We start from the raw sequence: 24890 nt of genomic DNA on the forward strand, positions 1-24890 counted from the left end.
GTTGGGGGGGGGGGGTGCAGTGTGTTGAACACTTAATATTCTAATACCAGTGAGCTGACGAGATATATTCCTGTATGCCAGTTATTTTGTATGCTTGTAGATATATATACATCTGTCCCCAATTTCGTATAATTTCTCTTGAGTTTTTTTTGCTTCTTATTTTGGTCTGTTCCTTGTAATGTCTGTTGCTTTTTGTCAAATTTTTGCAGACTACAGTCATTAAATAATGCTGACATTTGAGTTTGATAGTTAACAGCCTTCAAAAATGCATGGAAATGCAAGGCTTGTAATTCTAGAAAGTTTATAAGTATATAAATTCAATAGTTGTCATGGACTGCTGTCACTGATTTTAGTCCTTTGTCCACCATTATTTTTTAGCTTTCTCCTTGAATGGTAAGAGGTTGAGACATATGATGTGGGGAATCTACACTGGGTTGTATAAACTTTCTGAAAGTGGACAGAGAAGATGATAAATTCCTGAGCGACAGTGATTTATCCATTTATTCTTTCATTTAATATGTACATTTGCATTTATACAAGAGGCTGCAAGTGATGGTTACAGCTGAGTGTGTGACTGAGTTTAAAACAAAATTCTTTGGCTAAATGTCATTATTTTTATTTTATTACATTCTGGTATCTGAAGTAAATGCAATCAATAAAGCAGGTTTTAATTGATCACTACAGGGGCTGACGCTGTTGTCATTTGTTCAAGCTAAGCAGTTATTACAGCTGTGCATAATCCATCCATCATCAACCCCTCTTTCCCATTTTATGCACAATGGATTGGGGTGTCATTTTAAAAGTGACAATCATCTAGAGCCAAGGTTTACACCACCAGATGGCTAGCCCTGCCATTGTAGTTCATCTATACCCCCCCCCTCACACACACACACACACACACACACACACACACACACACACACACACACACACACACACACACACACACACACACCTAGGGCGAGTTTTAGAGTGGCCAGTCCACCTGTTGCATGTCTTTGGAATGTGGGAGGAAACAAGAGCACCTGATGGAAACCCACGCGGACAGGGGAAGGACATGCAGACTCCACACAGAGGGCATCCCAGCCAAAAATCCTGCTGTGAAGTGAAAATGCTAACTGCTGCATCATTGTACCACCCTATGTACTGTGCATATTTTTTTCACTTTGCATCACAGCTAAACATCAGCTTTGTCCTCTTTAAGTGGCTGCTTGTGGTGGTCTGGGTAAGGTGTGCGAGACAGCAACTCATCATTGTCAGGCGGTTGATTCGAGTAGGGTTGCCATCTAATAGTGCTTGGTTTTCCCATCAAGTTTTTGTCTGTTTGATTCCTTATGTGTGCTGTTTACATGTACTCCTTATCTCTGTGTGGTGTTTACATGTACTCCTTATCTCTGTGTGGTATTTACATGTACTCCTTATCTCTGTGTGGTGTTTACATGTGCTCCTTATCTCTGTGTGGTGTTTACATGTGCTCCTTATCTCTGTGTGGTGTTTACATGTGCTCCTTATCTCTGTGTGGTGCTTACATGTACTCCTTATCAATGTGTGGTGTTTACATGTACTCCTTATATCTGTGTGATGTTTACATGTGCTCCTTATCTCTGTGTGATGTTTACATGTACTCCTTATCAATGTGTGGTGTTTACATGTACTCCTTATCTCTGTGTGATGTTTACGTGTGCTCCTTATCTCTGTGTGATGTTTACATGTACTCCTTATTTCTGTGTGATGTTTACATGTACTCCTTACCAATGTGTGGTGTTTACATGTACTCCTTATCTCTGTGTGATGTTTACATGTGCTCCTTATCTCTGGGTGATGTTTACATGTACTCATTATCAATGTGTGGTGTTTACATGTACTCCTTATCTCTGTGTGATGTTTACATGTGCTCCTTATCTCTGTGTGATGTTTACATGTGCTCCTTATCTCTGTGTGATGTTTACATGTACTCCTTATCTCTGTGTGATATTTACATGTGCTCCTTATCTCTGTGTGGTGTTTACATGTGCTCCTTATCTCTGTGTGGTGTTTACATGTGCTCCTTATCTCTGTGTGGTGTTTACATGTACTCCTTATCTCTGTGTGGTGTTTACATGTACTCCTTATCTCTGTGTGGTGTTTACATGTGCTCCTTATCTCTGTGTGGTGTTTACATGTACTCCTTATCTCTGTGTGGTGTTTACATGTGCTCCTTATCTCTGTGTGGTGTTTACATGTGCTCCTTATCTCTGTGTGGTGTTTACATGTACTCCTTATCTCTGTGTGGTGTTTACATGTACTCCTTATCTCTGTGTGGTGTTTCAATGTGCTCCTTATCTCTGTGTGGTGTTTACATGTGCTCCTTATCTCTGTGTGGTGTTTACATGTGCTCCTTATCTCTGTGTGATGTTTACATGTACTCCTTATCTCTGTGTGGTGTTTACATGTACTCCTTATCTCTGTGTGATGTTTACATGTGCTCCTTATCTCTGTGTGATGTTTACATGTGCTCCTTATCTCTGTGTGATGTTTACATGTACTCCTTATCTCTGTGTGGTGTTTACATGTACTCCTTATCTCTGTGTGGTGTTTACATGTACTCCTTATCTCTGTGTGGTGTTTACATGTGCTCCTTATCTCTGTGTGGTGTTTACATGTGCTCCTTATCTCTGTGTGGTGTTTACATGTACTAATTATCTCTGTGTGGTGTTTACATGTACTCCTTATCTCTGTGTGGTGTTTACATGTGCTCCTTATCTCTGTGTGGTGTTTACATGTACTCATTATGTCTATGTGGTGTTTACATGTGCTCCTTATCTCTGTGTGGTGTTTACATGTACTCCTTATCTCTGTGTGGTGTTTACATGTACTCCTTATCTCTGTGTGGTGTTTACATGTGCTCCTTATCTCTGTGTGGTGTTTACATGTACTCCTTATCTCTGTGTGGTGTTTACATGTGCTCCTTATCTCTGTGTGGTGTTTACATGTGCTCCTTATCTCTGTGTGGAGCGTATCCATGTGCTTTTGTTTCTTCTCTGAAACCTTCAGCTCTTTATCATACATCTCTGGCCACCTCTGCTTTTACTTTCTTCCCAGTCTAGCACCAGTGTGATACACAGAAGACAGCCATGTTTTTGGAGGGGTGGGAAGGCAGGCACTATTTCCAAGCAGAGTTAATATATTCTTGCATTTACATTCTCAGTTTATTGGAGAACTACTGCTTTCTTAGCTTTGAACTTTAAGCTTTAGACATAATATATTTTCCATTAAAGAAAAAAATAAGACTGAATAACTTTCAAAAAGGAGTGTTTTGTTTTGGGATCCATTTTACCTAAGGCTAAGGCTGCCTTTGTTGACTGCAGCCAGACATTTAAGGTGCATACGGTTAGTTAGGAATGGGAATATACTAAGATAGCCTATAGAAGAAAGTGAATGACTTCATATATTGTTTCAAGACAGTTAATCATTGTTGACCTGTTTTAATTCCATTCCACCCCAGTGTATTTTGCTTAGATGTTACAAGCCATCACTAGTGTGTGTGTGTGTGTGTGTGTGTGTGTGTGTGTGTGTGTGTGTGTGTGTGTGTGTGTGTGTGTGTGTGTGCGCACATTGATAGTTGCCCTTATTCATAAGTTACTCCACAAAAAAATGAATTTTTGTTAACAAGAACAATGACTGAAGTGTTCTTACAACTCATCCCTTCGATTTTCAATTTATTTGTTAATACAGATCGGGAATTTTCCAGAAACTTGATAACAAGCATGTATAAAGTATATGAAGATTCTTCCAATCAAATAAAGTTTTTAGAAGAAAAAATCGAGAAACTTTCAAATCAACTTCAAGTTGTGACACAATGGGCTACCTCCACAGACAAGAACATGAGAGTCACAAAGAAGTGTCTGGAAGCCATTTACAGAAACAATGTAAAAGGTGAGTTCATTGAAGCATCCTTCAGTGGCAATTAATATAATGTACATACAGAGAAACAGCATGAATTATTGTTTTAAACTGGCTCTTTCATATTTTCAACAAGAACATTCTAAGGAGAAAGGAAAGAAAGACTCAAGACATTTACTCTACAAAATATTTAACAAAACATACTGGCTGGGATTAATTAAGGTTGCCACAAAGTCAACATTAAGTGTACACTTACTGTAGCCTTTCTGGCAGCACAAACAGCGTCTTTGCAGTTTATACCCTTCTTGAAAATGCATCTCTCAAAATGTGTAGTTCATAGAGTAGAAGTCATACAACTATTGTGGGGAATTCTTAAAGAAAGTTTTTCATGCTTTATTATAAGGAGCAAAATCAGTTTCTGAAGACTTTCTCTCTTTTGTTTGAGCATGTTTTCATTCATTCATTCATTCCAGGTTTTATGTCTGATCGGTTTGATAAGCAGTGGTGCAGAGTGAAAACATATGCTGGCTGCTTATGAAGGCAGCAGATTTCATAAACAGTGAGTGTAACAAATAAGACAGCATGATTTTATAAACAATTGGTGAACACTTTTAAAGGTGAGGGGTCACAGCAAGGAGCAATGAGTGGAAGCATTTCCTCATAACGGTGGGGTAATTACATCAGTCTTCCATTGCTAGGTCATTTAAGAATTCATGGTAACAACATAAGGTACTTCGAGTGGGAGAGTGGAGAATATCTCCCTTGCTTCACAAGGGTTTACAATACAGTATTACATTTTTTTGCTTTAAGCATAAGAATCCTCTCTGAGCATAAGACCTCCATTCATTGAATGGGATATTAAACTCAAATGGTTAAACTTGGATGAATACACAGAAAACCAAAACACCTCCACCCTGTCAACAGAAATATCTAGTGACAAACCTTGACCAAAATGTCACCACTCATCTACAAAACAACTTAAATAACTAAAACCGGTATTCAGATACAATATTTGAATACTCTAACCTACCTACACAGACTAAAGAAAAACACTTGCATTAAAGATGATAATGCCCCAAGATGAGTGCTGCCCACCTTTATCTGCCTTCAATATAACTCAGAAAACCTGTGATCTTTAGGTGATAGTAAATAAGATAAGTAGATTCATATCAGTACATGGCCCAAAACAGCATCACATTAATTCATTGAAAATAAAAAGCCATTCGGTTACCAATAATTGCCTGGGCAAATTTATTTATGAGCTGTCTTACTTACAAATAGCTGAACTGTTCCTATTGCTATCCACTATAAGTCAAAATCCATTAGAAAGGATTGTCTTAACCATTTGTGCATTTTCAAACAAGGCAATTTCTCTAATAAGTCCATAATTCAGGAAAGCAATTGGAGAGAAAACATTTTCAAAGATTGCACCTGCAGCGGGCAATTCACTACCTCAGATCAATAGAAAACTGAGGAAATTCAGTAAATTGAAAAAGAACTAGCTCAACTCTTTACAGCTGAGAAAAAATGCTTCTTAAAGTCAAAGTTATTATCATTTAGACACCACAAGTGAAGTCTAAATAAAACATCTTGTATCATGCTTGAACTGACAAGGCCAATACATCCATACAATTACACATGCTTAGAAGAGAGACATATACGTACATACAATTACATGTGTTTCAGACCTAACATTTACCTTTGTCTTAGACAGTTGTATTAGTACTTATTACTACAATTATTCTCTACACCATGGTAGCAGCTGATTGGCTCCTTATTGCACCTGTACTTATTACACAATGTAATTCTCATGTTCTCTATATTATGAGATTATCTAGCAGTTTGTATTGCTCATAATTTTCTTGTAAACTGACAAGTCGGTTGTGATGTCTTATTGTTATTGCACTATTGTTGGGTTATCACAAGACTTGTCAGCATCTTGCATCTTACATACCTGAGCTTAATACTAGAGATCAAGAGTCTAATCACTTCAGGGAAAAAAATATTCTTGACCCTGGGCATTTTACAGCTCACACTGTGGTATCATCTGCCGAATGACAGGCATGTGCAAAGTTCAAAAGCAGGCTGAGTAGGATCACTTGTTATTTTTGTTGGACTGTTATAACAAGTTGTCGTGTCTAGATCCTTTATCACTGGAAGCTTGGATCCCGTTATTTTCTCAGCAGCTCTGATTACCTTTCTTAGGGCTGTTTGATCTGCAGCTGAGCACCTTCCATAGCACACTGTGAAGTTGCATATTAGGATGCTTTCGCTGGTACCCCTGTAGAAGATGGAGAGGATAGTGGGGGCCAGGCTTGCTTTCCTCAGTCTCCTCATGAAGTGCAGGCACTGATGGGCCTTCTTTGCTATGTAACTGGTATTGGTTGACCAAGAAAGATCCTCTGCTATATAGACACCCAGGAATTTTATGTTCTTTACCCTTTCCACTACCTCCCCATTTATCATGAGAGGAGAGTGAGCTGGTTGTACTCTCCTGAAGTCTGTTATGATTTCCATGGTTTTGCTAACACTGAGATCAAGAGTATACCTGACACACCAATCAATCAGAGAACTGACTTCTTCCCTGTAAGCTTTTACTTCTCCTTTGCTGATGAGGCCCACAACTGTAGCGTCATCCACAAACTTAACTATGTGGGATGTGGTTGGTATTACATCTAGCTTTACAGTCATGGGTCAGGCTAGTAAACAGTGATGGGCATAGCACACAGTCCTGAGGTACTCCTGTGATGATCCTTTACAGTCATGGGTCAGGATAGTAAACAGTGATGGGCATAGCACACAGTCCTGAGGTACTCCTGTGCTGATCCTTTACAGTCGTGGGTCAGGATAGTAAACAGTGATGGGCATAGCACACAGTCCTGACGTACTCCTGTGATGATTATTTACAGTCGTGGGTCAGGATAGTAAACAGTGATGGGCATAGCACACAGTCCTGAGGTACTCCTGTGTTGATAGTGATGTTCTTTGAGGAATTCTTGCCCACATATACTCTTTGGGGTCTTCCAGTCAGAAAGTCCAGGATCCAGTTGCACATGTGCTTATTAATACCTAGGTGGACAAGTTTTTCTATTACTTGTTGTGGGGTGACTATACTGAATGCTAAACTGAAATCAATAAACAGCATTCTGACTGAACTGTCCTTATTTCCCCACATGTGCCATTGTGAGATGCAGTGCAACAGAGATTACATCTGCCATGGGGTGGTTTGCACAGGATGCAAACTGCAGTGGACCAAGTGCTGTTGAAAGGTTTGCTGTCAGGTGTTTTTTGAGCAGCCTATCAAAACTTTTCATGATGATGGACATGAGGCCACTGGTCTATAATCATTAAGGCTAGAGGAAGTGGCTTTCTTTAGCAGTGGTATAATGTTTGTGTTAATTACTATGGCTTGAGTGAGTGGCTTTCTTTGGCAGTGGTATAATGTTTGTGTTTTTAGAGCACTTGAGTACATTCACTTAGCTGAGGGAGATATTAAATATATCCATCGGTACAGTGCTTAGTTTTGTCGTTATGTTATTCTCCACCTATTTTTTGGTGAGGTTCATGGATAAGTGCATGATGCCTTATATATACAACATGTTTTCAATGTTTCCTGTCTATTTTTACTATTGTTTGCAAGGTTTTTGATTTACAGCATATAGTTCATTTTTATTCATTTTTATTTTTGGTTTCTTTTTTATTGTTGGCACGGGTTTAGAAGTCTGATAGTAATGTATTTAATGACTTCTATAATTCTTCAGTCGCGTATGCGGCTGAACTTTTAACATGAAATGTTAGTTTAATGATGCCTGTCATCATTAGTGGCTGCAACCAATCAGCCGGCATGATGTATTTCAAATGTTTTGAAGAGTTTTTAGTTTTATTAGTCTGATGAAGCCGTCATGGTGAAAGCGCTAACTTTTATGCAATAAATTAGTTTTATTGCCCATTGGAGTTTCATTTCACTGTGGATTTAATGTATTTTAAGTAGACTCTGGATGTCCTATGGGATCTGTTTAAGTTTTATTTCACTGTGGATTGTACCTGCTGTGCATAGCTGCTGTGTATGCGTTTTACTGAAGTGGTTCACATTACAATGTTTTATTATTATTCAACAGTAAGCTTTCATGGATTAACTTCCAATATGATGTATAAGAAGTATTATTCCAAAGTAGCACTGCATTGATAACTGTAACATTTAAATAAAAATCAATGTTTGGAAATCCTATGCCCCCTCCTTCCAGCTTGAAGTGTGCCAAAGTAGGGACATTTTTGGTTTCTAGAGTAACAAAGGAACTTGAGCACAATATTATTTAATTTCTTTTTAGTTCTAATGGGTGGGGAGTATTAAAGCTTGGCTAACAAATAAAATGTGTGGTAATAATATCATTTTAATTAAAGTTAGTCTGTCTTCAAATGTAAAAATGTCTATTCCAATTATCTATTAAACTTGTAATTGAATTTATAAGATGTTGATAGCTAGCCATGAGTGATTTTTTTTATAATTAGATTCAATAAGGGCACCTAAGTATTTAATATATGTGCCCTCCAATTATATATCTGTACTAGATTTCAGTTTTGTTGTAACATTTTTATTTATTAGAAGTGCTTGAGTTTGATTGTGGTTAAATTTGAATTCAGAGATATTTGCAAAAGACTCTAGATTGTTCAATGGGTGATCTATTGAGTTTTCAATGTCATTAGAAGTTATTAATAGGTCATCACCAAACATTTATATCTTCGAGATAATTCATCTGACACTTTATGTGCTTTAATATTCTTATTATTTCTAATGCAATTTGCAAGTTCCATGGCAAGGGCAAAAAGTAATGGAGAAAGGGGACACTCTTGCTTAGTACCCACTGATATCCCAAAAGGACCAGATAAATAGGATCTAATCTTTACATATGAAGTTGAATTTTTGTACAGTTTTTAATTAATGTAACAAAGTCTAAGGAAAAGTTATATTTTTGTAAAACTTTAAATAAATATGGGCAACTTAAGTAATTGGAAGTTGTATCTATGTCAAGGCTTAAAATGGATAGCTCATTCTTTTTTATTTGCAAAGTCTATAAAGGAAGGTAGTCTAATTACATTATCTTGTACCTTTCGGTTTTTAATGAAACCAGTTTGGTCTTCATGAATTAATTCTGGGAGTATGTTATTTAATCTAGCTGCTAGGATAGATATAAATATCTTATAATGTATGTTCAGTAAGGATATTGGGTTATATAATGTATATAGGTTAATTTCTATATAAAGTTTTAAAATGGGAAATAGAATATCTGCATGAGGGTGGGGCATTTGCTGTGGTTTTTACTTCCTGGAATGTGTTAAGCAAAACTTTCAATATATTGTCAGCCAAAAGTTTATAAAATTTTGGCATTAGACCATCTAGTTTTGTTCTTTATTGGTCTTGAGATTTTTTATTTGCTGTTTCAATTCTTTGAAGGAAAAATTTTTATCTATATTGTTTTTGTTATGCTTAGATAATTTCTTCTGAATGTTCTCTGTTAGGAAGATATCTATACTTTTATTGTCATTTGTAGGTGATTTATTACTGTTAATATTCTCATAATGCTTCTTGAAACATAATAAAAGACATTTTAAGTCTGTGACTCTAATAGTCTGCTCATTTTTAGTATATATAATTTCTTTGATATGTTTTTTTTTTTCATTTAAATGTTTGACCTAATCATGATCTTGTGTACATTCTTAGGATTGACTGAGTATGACTGCAATCTGATATTTTCTAGATTTACCGAGATTTTGTGTTGTAAGATATCTTGGTATTCCTTATTCAATTTACATATATTGGCTAGTGTAGATTTATCATTTGATGCAAGTTTTACTTTTAACTTGTCAGTTTCTTTTTGCATTTCTACTAGTTTTTTTATCCCACTCTTTTTTTCATTTTTATACCAACTCTTGACTTTGCCATATAAGACCACCTTTAGAGTGTCCCATAGGATCATATCAGGAACCGCTCCATTATTGTTGAAATCCATGTATTGTTTTATTTTGTTTAGAAACCGTTCTTTAAAACCTTTTACTTTTACTTTATGAGCAGGTATTTTTTGGTAAACATTTAATAAATCAGTGTTAAGGGTTATATTGAAAGTGAATGCATTATGGCCAGGCATAGGACATGATACAAACACTACAATGTCTATTTTTGATAATAAGGAACTGGTTACCAAAACATTATCTATATATTGATCTGCATACATGCCTGTAAGAGAAGTGAGAATATTGTAAGGAAGACTGTTTTTATGCAATGAATATCAATTAGGTTTCTGTTTTTTTATATAATTTTTCAGGTGCTTAGCTACTGGCGATAGAGCTTGTAGTATCAGTGGGAGACAAGATACAGTTGAAATCACCTGCTGAAAGTATTTTTCCTCTAGACCGCAATGTTATAATATCCAAATGCTTTTTCCCAGCTTTGTGCCAATACCAGGTATCCAGTAGGTATTAATGAAAGTATACATCTTTTTATCCAGTCATAGGTCAGCTGATGCAAGCATACCATTGCTGCTTTAATACGAATCCACTATTTCAGGTATTATTACTGATTTTTTGCATAAGATTAAAACACCTTTTCTCTTATGATTAAAATGTGAACTTATCAGAATCTTATAATTTTTAAATGATAATTTGTTTAGATCTTCTGATAACCAATAAGATTCCTGCAAAAACACAATATCAGCTTTATGTGATGATAAATATGTGTTAATACTACTCCCTTTTATGGGGGTTGTTCAACCCATTGATATTTAAAGATAAAATGCTGAATGGTGTCATTTAACAGAGAATGATACTTTAAAAAATTAAAAAGTGTTTTCCTAAGTTCATTATGACATATATAGTACTTGAAGTTTTTATAGACAGTACAAAATCATTGTATTTAAAAACAACAAAACTATACAGTTCAACAACCTTCTGCATGAAAAAAACTAAGTCCAGGCTTGCTATGTTTCTCATAGAAGCCACAAACTAACCCTCTCTTGACATCTAGTGACAATTCTTAACCACTGCAGAATAATAGCAAGCAGAAGGGAAACAGTATATGCATTTGAAGTATAAGAAAAGGAAGAGTCATCTCATAATACTGTATGTACATTGACTATAAAACATAAACGTCTGTATAACATACTGAAATTCTTTTACTAAACTAACTATATGAAATTAGTTAACTAACCTAAATTATTAGGTTATATCTTTATAAAGATATATCTTTATAAAGTTATATCTTTATCTTTATCCTTATTACACCTGTACTTATTACACAATGTAATTCTCATGTTCTCTATATTATGAGATTATCTAGCAGTTTGTATTGCTCATAATTTTCTTGTAAACTGACAAGTCGGTTGTGATGTCTTATTGTTATTGCACTATTGTTGGGTTATCACAAGACTTGTCAGCATCTTGCATCTTACATACCTGAGCTTAATACTAGAGATCAAGAGTCTAATCACTTCAGGGAAAAAAAATATTCTTGACCCTGGTCATTTTACAGCTCACACTGTGGTATCATCTGCCAAATGACAGGCATGTGCAAAGTTCAAAAGCAGGCTGAGTAGGATCACTTGCTAATTTTGTTGGACTGTCATAACAAGTTGTCGTGTCGAGATCCGTTATCACTGGAAGTTTGGATCCCGTTATTTTCTCAGCAGCTCTGACTACCTTTCTTAGGGCTGTTTGATCTGCAGCTGAGCACCTTCCATAGCACACTGTGAAGTTGCATATTAGGATGCTTTCGCTGGTACCCCTGTAGAAGATGGAGAGGATAGTGGGGGCCAGGCTTGCTTTCCTCAGTCTCCTCATGAAGTGCAGGCACTGATGGGCCTTCTTTGCTATGTAACTGGTATTGGTTGACCAAGAAAGATCCTCTGCTATATAGACACCCAGGAATTTTATGTTCTTTACCCTTTCCACTACCTCCCCATTTATCATGAGCGGAGAGTGAGCTGGTTGTACTCTCCTGAAGTCTGTTATGATTTCCATGGTTTTCCTAACACTGAGATCAAGCGTATACCTGACACACCAATCAATCAGAGACCTGACTTCTTCCCTGTAAGCTTTTACTTTTCCTTTGCTGATGAGGCCCACAACTGTAGCATCATTCACAAACTTAATTATGTGGGATGTCGTTGGTATTACATCTGGCTTTACAGTCATGGGTCAGGCTAGTAAACAGTGATGGGCATAGCACACAGTCCTGAGGTACTCCTGTGATGATCCTTTACAGTCATGGGTCAGGATAGTAAACAGTGATGGGCATAGCACACAGTCCTGAGGTACTCCTGTGCTGATCCTTTACAGTCGTGGGTCAGGATAGTAAACAGTGATGGGCATAGCACACAGTCCTGAGGTATTCCTGTGATGATCCTTTACAGTCGTGGGTCAGGATAGTAAACAGTGATGGGCATAGCACACAGTCCTGAGGTATTCCTGTGATGATCCTTTACAGTCGTGGGTCAGGCTAGTAAACAGTGATGGGCATAGCACACAGTCCTGAGGTACTCCTGTGATGATCCTTTACAGTCATGGGTCAGGATAGTAAACAGTGATGGGCATAGCACACAGTCCTGAGGTACTCCTGTGCTGATCCTTTACAGTCGTGGGTCAGGATAGTAAACAGTGATGGGCATAGCACACAGTCCTGAAGTATTCCTGTGACGATCCTTTACAGTCGTGGGTCAGGATAGTAAACAGTGATGGGCATTACACACAGTTCTGAGGTACTCCTGTGTTGATAGTGATGTTTTTTGAGGAATTCTTGCCCACATATACTCTTTGGGGTCTTCCAGTCAGAAAGTCCAGGATCCAGTTACACATGTGCTTATTAATACCTAGGTGGACAAGTTTTTCTATTACTTGTTGTGGGGTGACTATATTGAATGCTAAACTGAAATCAATAAACAGCATTCTGACCGAACTGTCCTTATTTCCCCACATGTGCCATTGTGAGATGCAGTGCAACAGAGATTACATCTGCCATGGTGTGGTTTGCACAGGATGCAAACTGCAGTGGACCAAGTGCTGTTGAAAGGTTTGCTGTCAGGTGTTTTTTGAGCAGCCTATCAAAACTTTTCATAATGATGGACATGAGGCCACTGGTCTATAATCATTAAGGCTAGAGGAAGTGGCTTTCTTTGGCAGTGGTATAATGTTTATGTTAATTACTATGGCTTGAGTGAGTGGCTTTCTTTGGCAGTGGTATAATGTTTGTGTTTTTAGAGCACTTGAGTACATTCACTTAGCTGAGGGAGATATTAAATATATCCATCGGTACAGTGCTTAGTTTTGTCGTTATGTTATTCTCCACCTATTTTTTGGTGAGGTTCATGGATAAGTGCATGATGCCTTATATATACAACATGTTTTCAATGTTTCCTGTCTATTTTTACTATTGTTTGCAAGGTTTTTGATTTACAGCATATAGTTCATTTTTATTAATTTTTATTTTTGGTTTCTTTTTTATTGTTGGCACGGGTTTAGAAGTCTGATAGTAATGTATTTAATGACTTCTATAATTCTTCAGTCGCGTATGCGGCTGAACTTTTAACATGAAATGTTAGTTTAATGATGCCTGTCATCATTAGTGGTTGCAACCAATCAGCCGGTATGATGTATTTCAAATGTTTTGAAGAGTTTTTAGTTTTATTAGTCTGATGAAGCCGTCATGGTGAAAGCGCTAACTTTTATGCAATAAATTAGTTTTATTGCCCATTGGAGTTTCATTTCACTGTGGATTTAATCTATTTTAAGTAGACTCTGGATGTTCTATGGGATCTGTTTAAGTTTTATTTCACTGTGGATTGTACCTGCTGTGCATAGCTGCTGTGTATGCGTTTTACTGAACTGGTTCACATTACAATGTTTTATTATTATTCAACAGTAAGCTTTCATGTATTAACTTCCAATATGATGTATAAGAAGTATTATTCCAAAGTAGCACTGCATTGATAACTGTAAAATTTAAATAAAAATCAATGTTTGGAAATCCTATGCCCCCTCCTTCCAGCTTGAAGTGTGCCAAAGTAGGGACATTTTTGGTTTCTAGAGTAACAAAGGAACTTGAGCACAATATTATTTAATTTCTTTTTAGTTCTAATGGGTGGGGAGTATTAAAGCTTGGCTAACAAATAAAATGTGTGGTAATAATATCATTTTAATTAAAGTTAGTCTGTCTTCAAATGTAAAATGTCTATTCCAATTATCTATTAAACTTGTAATTGAATTTATAAGATGTTGATAGCTAGCCATGAGTGATTTTTTTTATAATTAGATTCAATAAGGGCACCTAAGTATTTAATAAATGTGCCCTCCAATTATATATCTGTACTAGATTTCAGTTTTGTTGTAACATTTTTATTTATTAGAAGTGCTTGAGTTTGATTGTGGTTAAATTTGAATTCAGAGATATTTGCAAAAGACTTTAGATTGTTCAATGGGTGATCTATTGAGTTTTCAATGTCATTAGAAGTTATTAATAGGTCATCACCAAACAGTTATGTCTTCGAGATAATTCATCTGACACTTTATATGCTTTAATATTCTTATTATTTCTAATGCAATTTGCAAGAAGTTCCATGGCAAGGGCAAAAAGTAATGGAGAAAGGGGACACTCTTGCTTAGTACCCACTGATATCCCAAAAGGACCAGATAAATAGGATCTAATCTTTACATAGGAAGTTGAATTTTTGTACAGTTTTTAATTAATGTAACAAAGTCTAAGGAAAAGTTATATTTTTGTAAAACTTTAAATAAATATGGGCAACTTAAGTAATTGAAAGTTGTATCTATGTCAAGGCTTAAAATGGATAGCTCATTCTTTTTTATTTGCAAAGTCTATAAAGGAAGGTAGTCTACATTATCTTGTACCTTTCGGTTTTTAATGAAACCAGTTTGGTCTTCATGAATTAATTCTGGGAGTATGTTATTTAATCTAGCTGCTAGGATAGATATAAATATCTTATAATGTATGTTCAGTAAGGATATTGGGTTATATAATGTATATAGGTTAATTTCTATATAAAGTTTTAAAATGGGAAATAGAATATCTGCATGAGGGTGGGGCATTTGCTGTGGTTTTTACTTCCTGGAATGTGTTAAGCAAAACTTTCAATATATTGTCAGCCAAAAGTTTATAAAATTTTGGCATTAGACCATCTAGTTTTGTTCTTTATTGGTCTTGAGATTTTTTATTTGCTGTTTCAATTCTTTGAAGGAAAAATTTTTATCTATATTGTTTTTGTTATGCTTAGATAATTTCTTCTGAATGTTCTCTGTTAGGAAGATATCTATACTTTTATTGTCATTTGTAGGTGATTTATTACTGTTAATATTCTCATAATGCTTCTTGAAACATAATAAAAGACATTTTAAGTCTGTGACTCTAATAGTCTGCTCATTTTTAGTATATATAATTTCTTTGATATGTTTTTTTTTCATTTAAATGTTTGACCTAATCATGATCTTGTGTACATTCTTAGGATTGACTGAGTATGACTGCAATCTGATATTTTCTAGATTTACCGAGATTTTGTGTTGTAAGATATCTTGGTATTCCTTATTCAATTTACATATATTGGCTAGTGTAGATTTATCATTTGATGTAAGTTTTACTTTTAACTTGTCAGTTTCTTTTTGCATTTCTACTAGTTTTTTTATCCCACTCTTTTTTTCATTTTTATACCAACTCTTGACTTTGCCATATAAGACCACCTTTAGAGTGTCCCATAGGATCATATCAGGAACCGCTCCATTATTGTTGAAATCCATGTATTGTTTTATTTTGTTTAGAAACTGTTCTTTAAAACCTTTTACTTTTACTTTATGAGCAGGTATTTTTTGGTAAACATTTAATAAATCAGTGTTAAGGGTTATATTGAAAGTGAATGCATTATGGCCAGACATAGGACATGATACAAACACTACAATGTCTATTTTTGATAATAAGGAACTGGTTACCAAAACATTATCTATATATTGGTCTGCATACATGCCTGTAAGAGAAGTGAGAATATTGTAAGGAAGACTGTTTTTATGCAATGAATATCAATTAGGTTTCTGTTTTTTTATATAATTTTTCAGGTGCTTAGCTACTGGCGATAGAGCTTGTAGTATCAGTGGGAGACAAGATACAGTTGAAATCACCTGCTGAAAGTATTTTTCCTCTAGACCGCAATGTTATAATATCCAAATGCTTTTTCCCAGCTTTGTGCCAATACCAGGTATCCAGTAGGTATTAATGAAAGTATACATCTTTTTATCCAGTCATAGTACAGCTGATGCAAGCATACCATTGCTGCTTTAATACAAATCCACTATTTCAGGTATTATTACTGATTTTTTGCATAAGATTAAAACACCTTTTCTCTTATGATTAAAATGTGAACTTATCAGAATCTTATAATTTTTAAATGATAATTTGTTTAGATCTTCTGATAACCAATAAGATTCCTGCAAAAACACAATATCAGCTTTATGTGAAGATAAATATGTGTTAATACTACTCCCTTTTATGGGGGTTGTTCAACCCATTGATATTTAAAGATAAAATGCTGAATGGTGTCATTTAACAGAGAATGATACTTTAAAAAATTAAAAAGTGTTTTCCTAAGTTCATTATGACATATATAGTACTTGAAGTTTTTATAGACAGTACAAAATCATTGTATTTAAAACAACAAAACTATACAGTTCAACAACCTTCTGCATGAAAAAAACTAAGTCCAGGCTTGCTATGTTTCTCATAGAAGCCACAAACTAACCCTCTCTTGACATCTAGTGACAATTCTTAACCACTGCAGAATAATAGCAAGCAGAAGGGAAACAGTATATGCATTTGAAGTATAAGAAAAGGAAGAGTCATCTCATAATACTGTATGTACATTGACTATAAAACATAAACGTCTGTATAACATACTGAAATTCTTTTACTAAACTAACTATATGAAATTAGTTAACTAACCTAAATTATTTTTAACTAATCTGGATAAAATACAAGTATATTGAGCTGTTTAAGCAGAGTTATATTGCATTTAACACTGTCTTTGCAGAAACGAACATTTCACAATATTTCTTTAAAGTTTACACATTACAGTGTAAAATATATAATTATTTTTAAATAAAACAAGTACTTACAAATTCTTTAGTCAAAACAGTTGTTAAATAAGTAAACAAGCTATTCAAAAGTCCATTCTTGAATCCAATTGGCTGATGGTGTTCAGTGAAGAGAAACAGATTCAAAGGTCACACCTACTTCCTAGAAGATGTTGCAAGTTGTTTCTCAAGAGTATGGGAGCTAACTGAAGCTGTTAGAAGCTCGAGCGTGCCATGAAAATTGTCAAAACTACTAAAAAAGTAAGTAGGTGGGAATTTTATGGTAGAGTGAAGACTTAAGCACAGAATGCTCGTGGATGTTTTAAACAAGCCATGAGCAGTGTAAAAAGCCATAAAATGTGAAGTAGCAAAATAATCATAGAAAACAATATAAGACATTAATTATAAGTAAAGTTTACTCATATTAGCTAGTAAAACATTTATAAAAGACTGAGTGAAACAAGTGCACAAGTTATTAATAAAAATAACAATACTCTTAAAATATCTAAATATAACATTTAAGCATTCCCTTTATATTGAATATTTAAGTGCTTTATTACTGAGACAAAGATAATGGGAAAGGTATTTGTAATAGACAAGAGTAATTTTGTACTGTTTCAATTATATGGATATGAAAAGAATACAATATAGTTGTAATGGATTGTAGTTTCATAAAGTCTTATACTTTTAGAACTGCTTGAATAATGTATATTGGCTGAAAAGTTAGCATTACTGAAAGCAAAATAACAGGAAAAAAGAAAGTTACATTACTTTCTGTGAGTGGTTCCACACTAATTAACATGAGAATCAGTCTCATAGGAAAAGAAAAAGTAAATATGTTTACTTGTCACTAGATTTTGTTTTTTCCCTTAGTTGTACATTCATTTTTTTCCCTTGGTTGTACATTCGTTTTTTTCCCTTAGTTGTACATTTGTTTTTTCCCTTAGTTGTACATTCGTTTTTTTCCCTTAGTTGTACATTCATTTTCCCCTTAGTTGTACATTCGTTTTCCAATTAGTTGTACATTCATTTTCCCCTTAGTTGTACATTCATTTTTCCCTTAGTTGTACATTCGTTTTCTTCCCTTAGTTGTACATTCGTTTTCCCCTTAGTTGTACATTTGTTTTTTCCCTTAGTTGTACAATCATTTTCCCCTTAGTTGTGCATTTGTTTTCCCCTTAGTTGTACATTCATTTTCCCCTTAGTTGTACATTCATTTTTCCCTTAATTGTACATTCATTTTTTTCCCTTAGTTGTACATTAATTTTTCACTTAGTTGTACATTCATTTTTCCCCTTAGTTGTACAGTCGTTATTCCCTTAGTTGTACAGTCGTTTTTCCCTTAGTTGTACATTCGTTTTTTTCCCTTAGTTGTACTTTCGTTTTTCCCCTTAGTTGTACATTCATTTCCCCCTTAGTTGTACATTTGTTTTTCCCTTAGTTCTACATTCATTTTTCCCTTAGTTGTACATTAGTTTTTACCTTAGTTGTACATTCGTTTTCCCCTTCGTTGTACAGTCGTTTTTCCCTTAGTTGTACATTAATTTCTTTCCCTTAGTTGTACATTTGTTTTTCCCTTAGTTGTACATACGTTTTTCCCTTAGTTGTTCATTAATTTTTTTCCCTTAGTTGTACATTTGTTTTTCCCCTTAGTTGTACATTCATTTCCCCCTTAGTTGTACATTTGTTTTTCCCTTAGTTCTACATTCATTTTTCCCTTAGTTGTACATTAGTTTTTACCTTAGTTGTACATTCGTTTTCCCCTTTGTTGTACAGTCGTTTTTCCCTTAGTTGTTCTTTATTTTTTTCCCTTAGTTGTACATTTGTTTTTCCCTTAGTTGTACATTTGTTTTTCCCTTAGTTGTACATTCGTTTTCCCCTTAGTTGTACATACGTTTTTCCCTTAGTTGTACTTTCGTTTTTTCCCTTAGTTGTACATTCGTTTTTCCCTTAGTTGTACATTCATTTTTCCCTTAGTTGTACATTTGTTTTTCCCTTAGTTGTACATTAGTGTTTACCTTAGCTGTACTTTCATTTTTTCCCTTAGTTGTACATTCGTTTTCCCCTTAGTTGTACATTCGTTTTTCCCTTAGTTGTACATTCATTTTTCCCTTAGTTGTACATTCATTTTTCCCTTAATTGTACATTGGTTTTCCCCTTAGTTGTACATTCGTTTTTTCCCTTAGTTGTACATTTGTTTTCCCCTTAATTGTACATTAATTTTACCCTTAGTTGTACATTCATTTTTCCCCTTAGTTGTACAGTTGTTATTCCCTTAGTTGTACATTCATTTTTTTCCCTTAGTTGTACTTTCGTTTTTCCCCTTAGTTGTACATTCATTTTCCCCTTAGTTGTACATTCGTTTTTCCCTTAGTTGTACATAAATTTTTTCCCTTAGTTGTACATTCGTTTTTCCCTTAGTTGTACATTAATTTTTTCCCTTAGTTGTACATTCGTTTAACCTTAGTTGTACATTTGTTTTTTCCTTAGTTGTACATTCATTTTTCCCTTAATTATACATTGGTTTTCCCCTTAGTTGTACATTCGTTTTCTCCTTAGTTGTACATTAATTTTACCCTTAGTTGTACATTCGTTTTTTCCCTTAGTTGTACATTCTTTTTCCCTTAGTTGTACATTAGTTTTTACCTTAGTTGTACATTCATTTTCCCCTTCGTTATACAGTCGTTTTTCCCTTAGTTGTACATTCGTTTTCCCCTTAGTTGTACATTCATTTTCCCCTTAGTTGTACATTCATTTTCCCCTTAGTTGTACATTCATTTTTCCCTTAGTTGTACATTCATTTTTTTCCCTTAGTTGTACATTCGTTTTCCCCTTAGTTGTACATTTGTTTTTTTCCCTTAGTTGTACAATCATTTTCCCCTTAGTTGTACATTCATTTTCCCCTTAGTTCTACATTCATTTTCCCCTTAGTTGTACATTCATTTTTCCCTTAATTGTACATTCGTTTTTTTCCCTTAGTTGTACATTAATTTTTCCCTTAGTTGTACATTCATTTTTCCCCTTAGTTGTACAGTTGTTATTCCCTTAGTTGTACATTCATTTTTTTCCCTTAGTTGTACTTTCGTTTTTCCCCTTAGTTGTACATTCATTTTCCCCTTAGTTGTACATTTGTTTTTCCCTTAGTTGTACATTCATTTTTCCCTTAGTTGTACATTAGTTTTTACCTTAGTTGTACATTCGTTTTCCCCTTCGTTGTACAGTCGTTTTTCCCTTAGTTGTACATTTGTTTTTCCCTTAGTTGTACATTCGTTTTTCCCTTAGTTGTACATACATTTTTCCCTTAGTTGTTCATTAATTTTTTCCCTTAGTTGTACATTTGTTTTTCCCTTAGTTGTACATTCGTTTTTCCCTTAGTTGTACATATGTTTTTCCCTTAGTTGTACATTTGTTTTTCCCTTAGTTGTACATTCGTTTTCCCCTTAGTTGTACATACGTTTTTCCCTTAGTTGTACTTTCATTTTTCCCTTAGTTGTACATTCATTTTTCCCTTAGTTGTACATTTATATTTCCCTTAGTTGTACATTAGTTTTTACCTTAGCTGTACTTTCGTTTTTTCCCTTAGTTGTACATTCGTTTTCCCCTTAGTTGTACATTCGTTTTTCCCTTAGTTGTATATTCATTTTTCCCCTTAGTTGTACATTCATTTTCCCCTTAGTTGTACATTAATTTTATCCTTAGTTGTACGTTCATTTTCCTTTAGTTGTACATTCGTTTTTCCCTTAGTTGTACATTCATTTTCCCCTTAGTTGTACATTCGTTTTCCCCTTAGTTGTACATTCGTTTTTCCCTTAGTTGTACATTCATTTTCCCCTTAGTTGTACATTCATTTTCCTTTAGTTGTACATTCGTTTTCCCCTTAGTTGTACATTCGTTTTTCCCTTAGTTGTACATTCATTTTTCCCTTAATTGTACATTGGTTTTCCCCTTAGTTGTACATTCGTTTTTCCCTTAGTTGTACATTCATTTTCCCCTTAGTTGTACATTAATTTTATCCTTAGTTGTACGTTCATTTTCCTTTAGTTGTACATTCGTTTTTTGATGCTTGTCTTTTTAAATTCACTGAAGAATGCATGGATTCAGGCTGAATTAAAAGAATCTTGTTTGGACAAACATGGATGCTTCTTCAAAGGTGTCAAAAATATTCTTTCCTTCTCATAAATATAGTCTTATTCTTGCAGGAAAAATCAGTTATGCTTTAATCCCTTCCTTCTTCAACAATTTCATTAATGGGACACATACTTTTCTTTTGGACATTACAAGGGATGAAAAGTCATTAGCAAATATGATTCAGTGGAGCAAGAGACCAGGCAGTTCTTAAAACAAGGTCCTTGTCTTGAGGAAAAATAAATTTTACAATAATGGATCTAGGATGGATGTGTATACTGGTTGAAGAGATTGTAGTTAAAGATATGTGTGCTATCTCAATCCCAAAGGATAATGTTTCCAGCAGGTTGAAGGTTTTAGGTATCCAAGAAGTCAGGAAATGTATCATATTGTCCCCTCCATCTGTTCCGGGATGCCATAGATGCTTATATTATTCCTCCTAGCTCTATTTTCTATATCATCAATGTTTTCAGTAAGTCTGCTATTTTCACAAAGAAGTCTATGTTCCTCGCTCTTTTACCCTGTAGTCTATATCTGATACAGAGTCTTCGAATGCAGTAATCTGGGCAGTTTGCTGTTTGAGGACATCATTCACTAAGTCTATCTGTTTGGTAGTATCTTCCTTTATATTATCAGCATTTATGTTCAGTTTGTCTATTTTTATCACCAAACCTTGCACAGTGGTAAGAATTGCCTGTATTCATTGAGTTATCTTGTTGGGAAAACTTGGAGTTGGTCATCTTCCTTTAAGGATGTAGTTTCAGTGCCCCTTCTTCTGAAGAAATTGACAAACAAATATGAGAAGTCCTGTCAAAAGAAGTTGAGCACTGCAGAGCTTAAGAATTCTGTTGCTTTCAGCCTGCATCCAAGCCACGGCCCTAAACTCACATTTTCTTCATGTTGTTACTTTAGTATGCTTTGTTAACAGATACCTGACTTTGTTTCTGCTTTGTATTGCTTTTGCATTTTCACGTATACGTAAAGGATTTGAAGCCAAATTGCACCTATCCAAGTCAGAAAAACATATTACGCATTACAGTTTCTGCCTTCACAACCCTCGCAAGTTAAAACAACCAGGATCCAAAACAAGGAGAGTAACAAGAACATACTCTTGTTTGTCATAGCAGTAACTCACCTCTTCTCCCCCCACCAAACAAACAGTCTTCTTAAAGCAGAATAAAGAAAACGTACTCACCTGTGAGATGTTAGCCTCAGCATTCAGGGATACCATACGTAGTGACCATCATCACCTTACTAATGTGTCAGTTTTAATAATACACTAATGTGTAATGCAAAATTAAATTAAGAAAATCTTGAGATGACACTAAACCATGTGCTTAGCTTCCCTCTTTTACACAGTCAAAACTAATTTTAAATGTACAACACAGGCACATGTTTAAAGGAAATAATTATGTTACTTCAAAACGGAAACTTTTTCAAGAAAAAAACAACTTCTTCAGAAAAGAAACACACCTAATCATAGCCTCCTATTAATTATCTGTACTTAAATCTAATTTTGTGACAGTCCAAGGCAGGAACTTGTACAGGAACAAATGAAAAAGGTCATCATTTACGCAAGCACAACAAAGGCACTAACTTCTGTTATGTGGTGAATTCATTAAACATTTCAACAGGTGCCATTTCAAAGTGCACTCACACACGCATGCACACACACACACACATATATATTTATATATATATATATATATATATATATATATATATATATATATATATATATATCTATACACACACACACACACATATATATATAGATATATATATATATATATATTTATATATATATATATACACACACATATATATATATATATATATATATACACACACACATATATATATATATATATATACACACACATATATATATATATATATATATATATATATATATATATATATATATATATATACACACACATATATATATATATATATATATATAAATATACATATACATATATATATATATATATATATATATATCAATACACATACACACCACAAACACACACACTGAGACACTGACAGTAAAAAAGATATATTTTCCTGTGGAAGGCATGACTCCCAAAACGCACCATATATGCACACAGAGAACCTCTGCACCTCCATCTCCGATATATAATTAATTTTGAAGTTACAGAATCATGAGAAAAAGGTATATTATTCTGATGTAGTGAATTCAGAGAAAAGTACTGCTAATGGGTCAAGCTCTGTGAAATGTGCATCCTATGTCAGTCCATGAAATAGACAGTTTCTGTTTTTAACAGAATCTCTCATAAAATCTACAACTGAACTCTGCTGTATACTGGAAGTGGCACTTCCCAGCACTCCAGAGTGTGTGTGTGTGTGTGTGTGTGTGTGTGTGTGTGTGTGTGTGTGTGTGTGTGTGTGTGTGTGTGTGTGTGTGTGTGTGTGTGTCTGTCTGTGTGTGTGTGTGTGTGTGTGTGTGTGTGTGTGTGTGTGTGTGTGTGTGTGTGTGAGGGGTGGTTTGTGATACTGCCTGTTGAATTGTAGCCCCTCTAATTACAAAGTAAAACAAGAAATGCTGTCCAGTGGTCCGTACTTGGAACTCCTTGCACACACAGAGTTCCAATACAAACCAAGAGTGTAAAAGGAAACAAAAATGGCTTAGCCCACTCACTGAGCTGTTTTCAAAACAGACTAGCAACAAGTTTACTCTACCAGCCCATGAAGGTCTTTCATTTTCTTGTTGTGGATGTCAGAAATGTCACTCAGCAAGCATCTCACTGGGCTTCTGCATGAAGCAATGAAGAGCCTTTTCTTTTGGCTTAGGCTGCCTGAAGTAACTGAGACAACCTGAGACAGGAAGGAAGTGAAAGGAGCTAACTTGTAGTGTGGAGAAATGAGTGAGTGAAGAAGTATTTTTAGGTGTAGTATACCTGGTACTGCCAGCACATAGGAAGCTAAGTATTTACTTTATTTAAGTGTGTGTGTGTGTGTGTGTGTGTGTGTGTGTGTGTGTGTGTGTGTGTGTGTGTGTGTGTGTGTGTGTGTGTGTGTAGGTGTGTTTGTGTGTGTGAGAGAGCATGTATATATGTGTGTGGCAGTGTAGGTGCTCTCAACTGCCTCTGGATTTGTAGAATGGCTGTGATTTTTTGCCTCATATTTTCATCAGTTTACTATCATATGGCCAACATGCAGAAGGTCAAATCAGCCAATGCCCACAGCCTTTTCCCAAAAGTCATCATTCGGAATACTAGTATACCCAACAAAAACACTGAATGCAGAAACTCTCTACTGCTCCAAACCCCAGATTAAGTCTCAACATGGATCCAGAAGGGGGGGGGCAAGTTTGTACATCTGTTAATGTTATTTTTCAACATTCTGATTTTCGATACATGGGAACTGCAAAACTTAGCTTGACCTTTTGCATGTTAAGCATATTATAGTAAACCATTTCAGTCTGCAGCTTGTAAAGTTGGTGGCTTTTCCTACCAATTTAGTGAGGAGTGCAGTTACGAAGTATTGAAAAAAATGCCTGCTAATTCAAAGCCTATTATACTAGTACATTTCTAAATATATAAAGTCTGTAGCTGTCTCCATTTTTGTTAGTTGTCTACCATTATTTTAGTTTTCTCTTTGATTCATGAGCTAAGAGGTTAACAGACATGGGTTGTGCAATTAATGGATGCATTAAATTATTTGATTGCAATAAAAATTGTGGTATACAGTCATAAAAGTGGTTTTAATAAATGGTCACTTCTGTGTCTGAGGGGTGTAGA

The 24890-nt window shown here is 34.9% G+C and overlaps 1 protein-coding gene across 1 annotated transcript in view; it reads left to right on the forward strand.

The window, feature by feature from the left end:
- The window catches only part of LOC122790665 (hyaluronan mediated motility receptor-like), a 761750-nt gene that overhangs the window by 311056 nt on the left and 425804 nt on the right, over positions 1–24890 (forward strand). The window contains exon 5 of the mRNA XM_044058189.1: positions 3715–3915. Coding sequence (XP_043914124.1) covers positions 3715–3915 — 201 coding nt within the window. The remainder of the gene's footprint in view (positions 1–3714; positions 3916–24890) is intronic.

This window comes from Protopterus annectens, chromosome 16.part0 (assembly GCF_019279795.1).
Source record: "Protopterus annectens isolate FY-2018-M chromosome 16.part0, PAN1.0, whole genome shotgun sequence".
In the NCBI taxonomy this organism is placed as follows: domain Eukaryota; kingdom Metazoa; phylum Chordata; order Ceratodontiformes; family Protopteridae; genus Protopterus; species Protopterus annectens.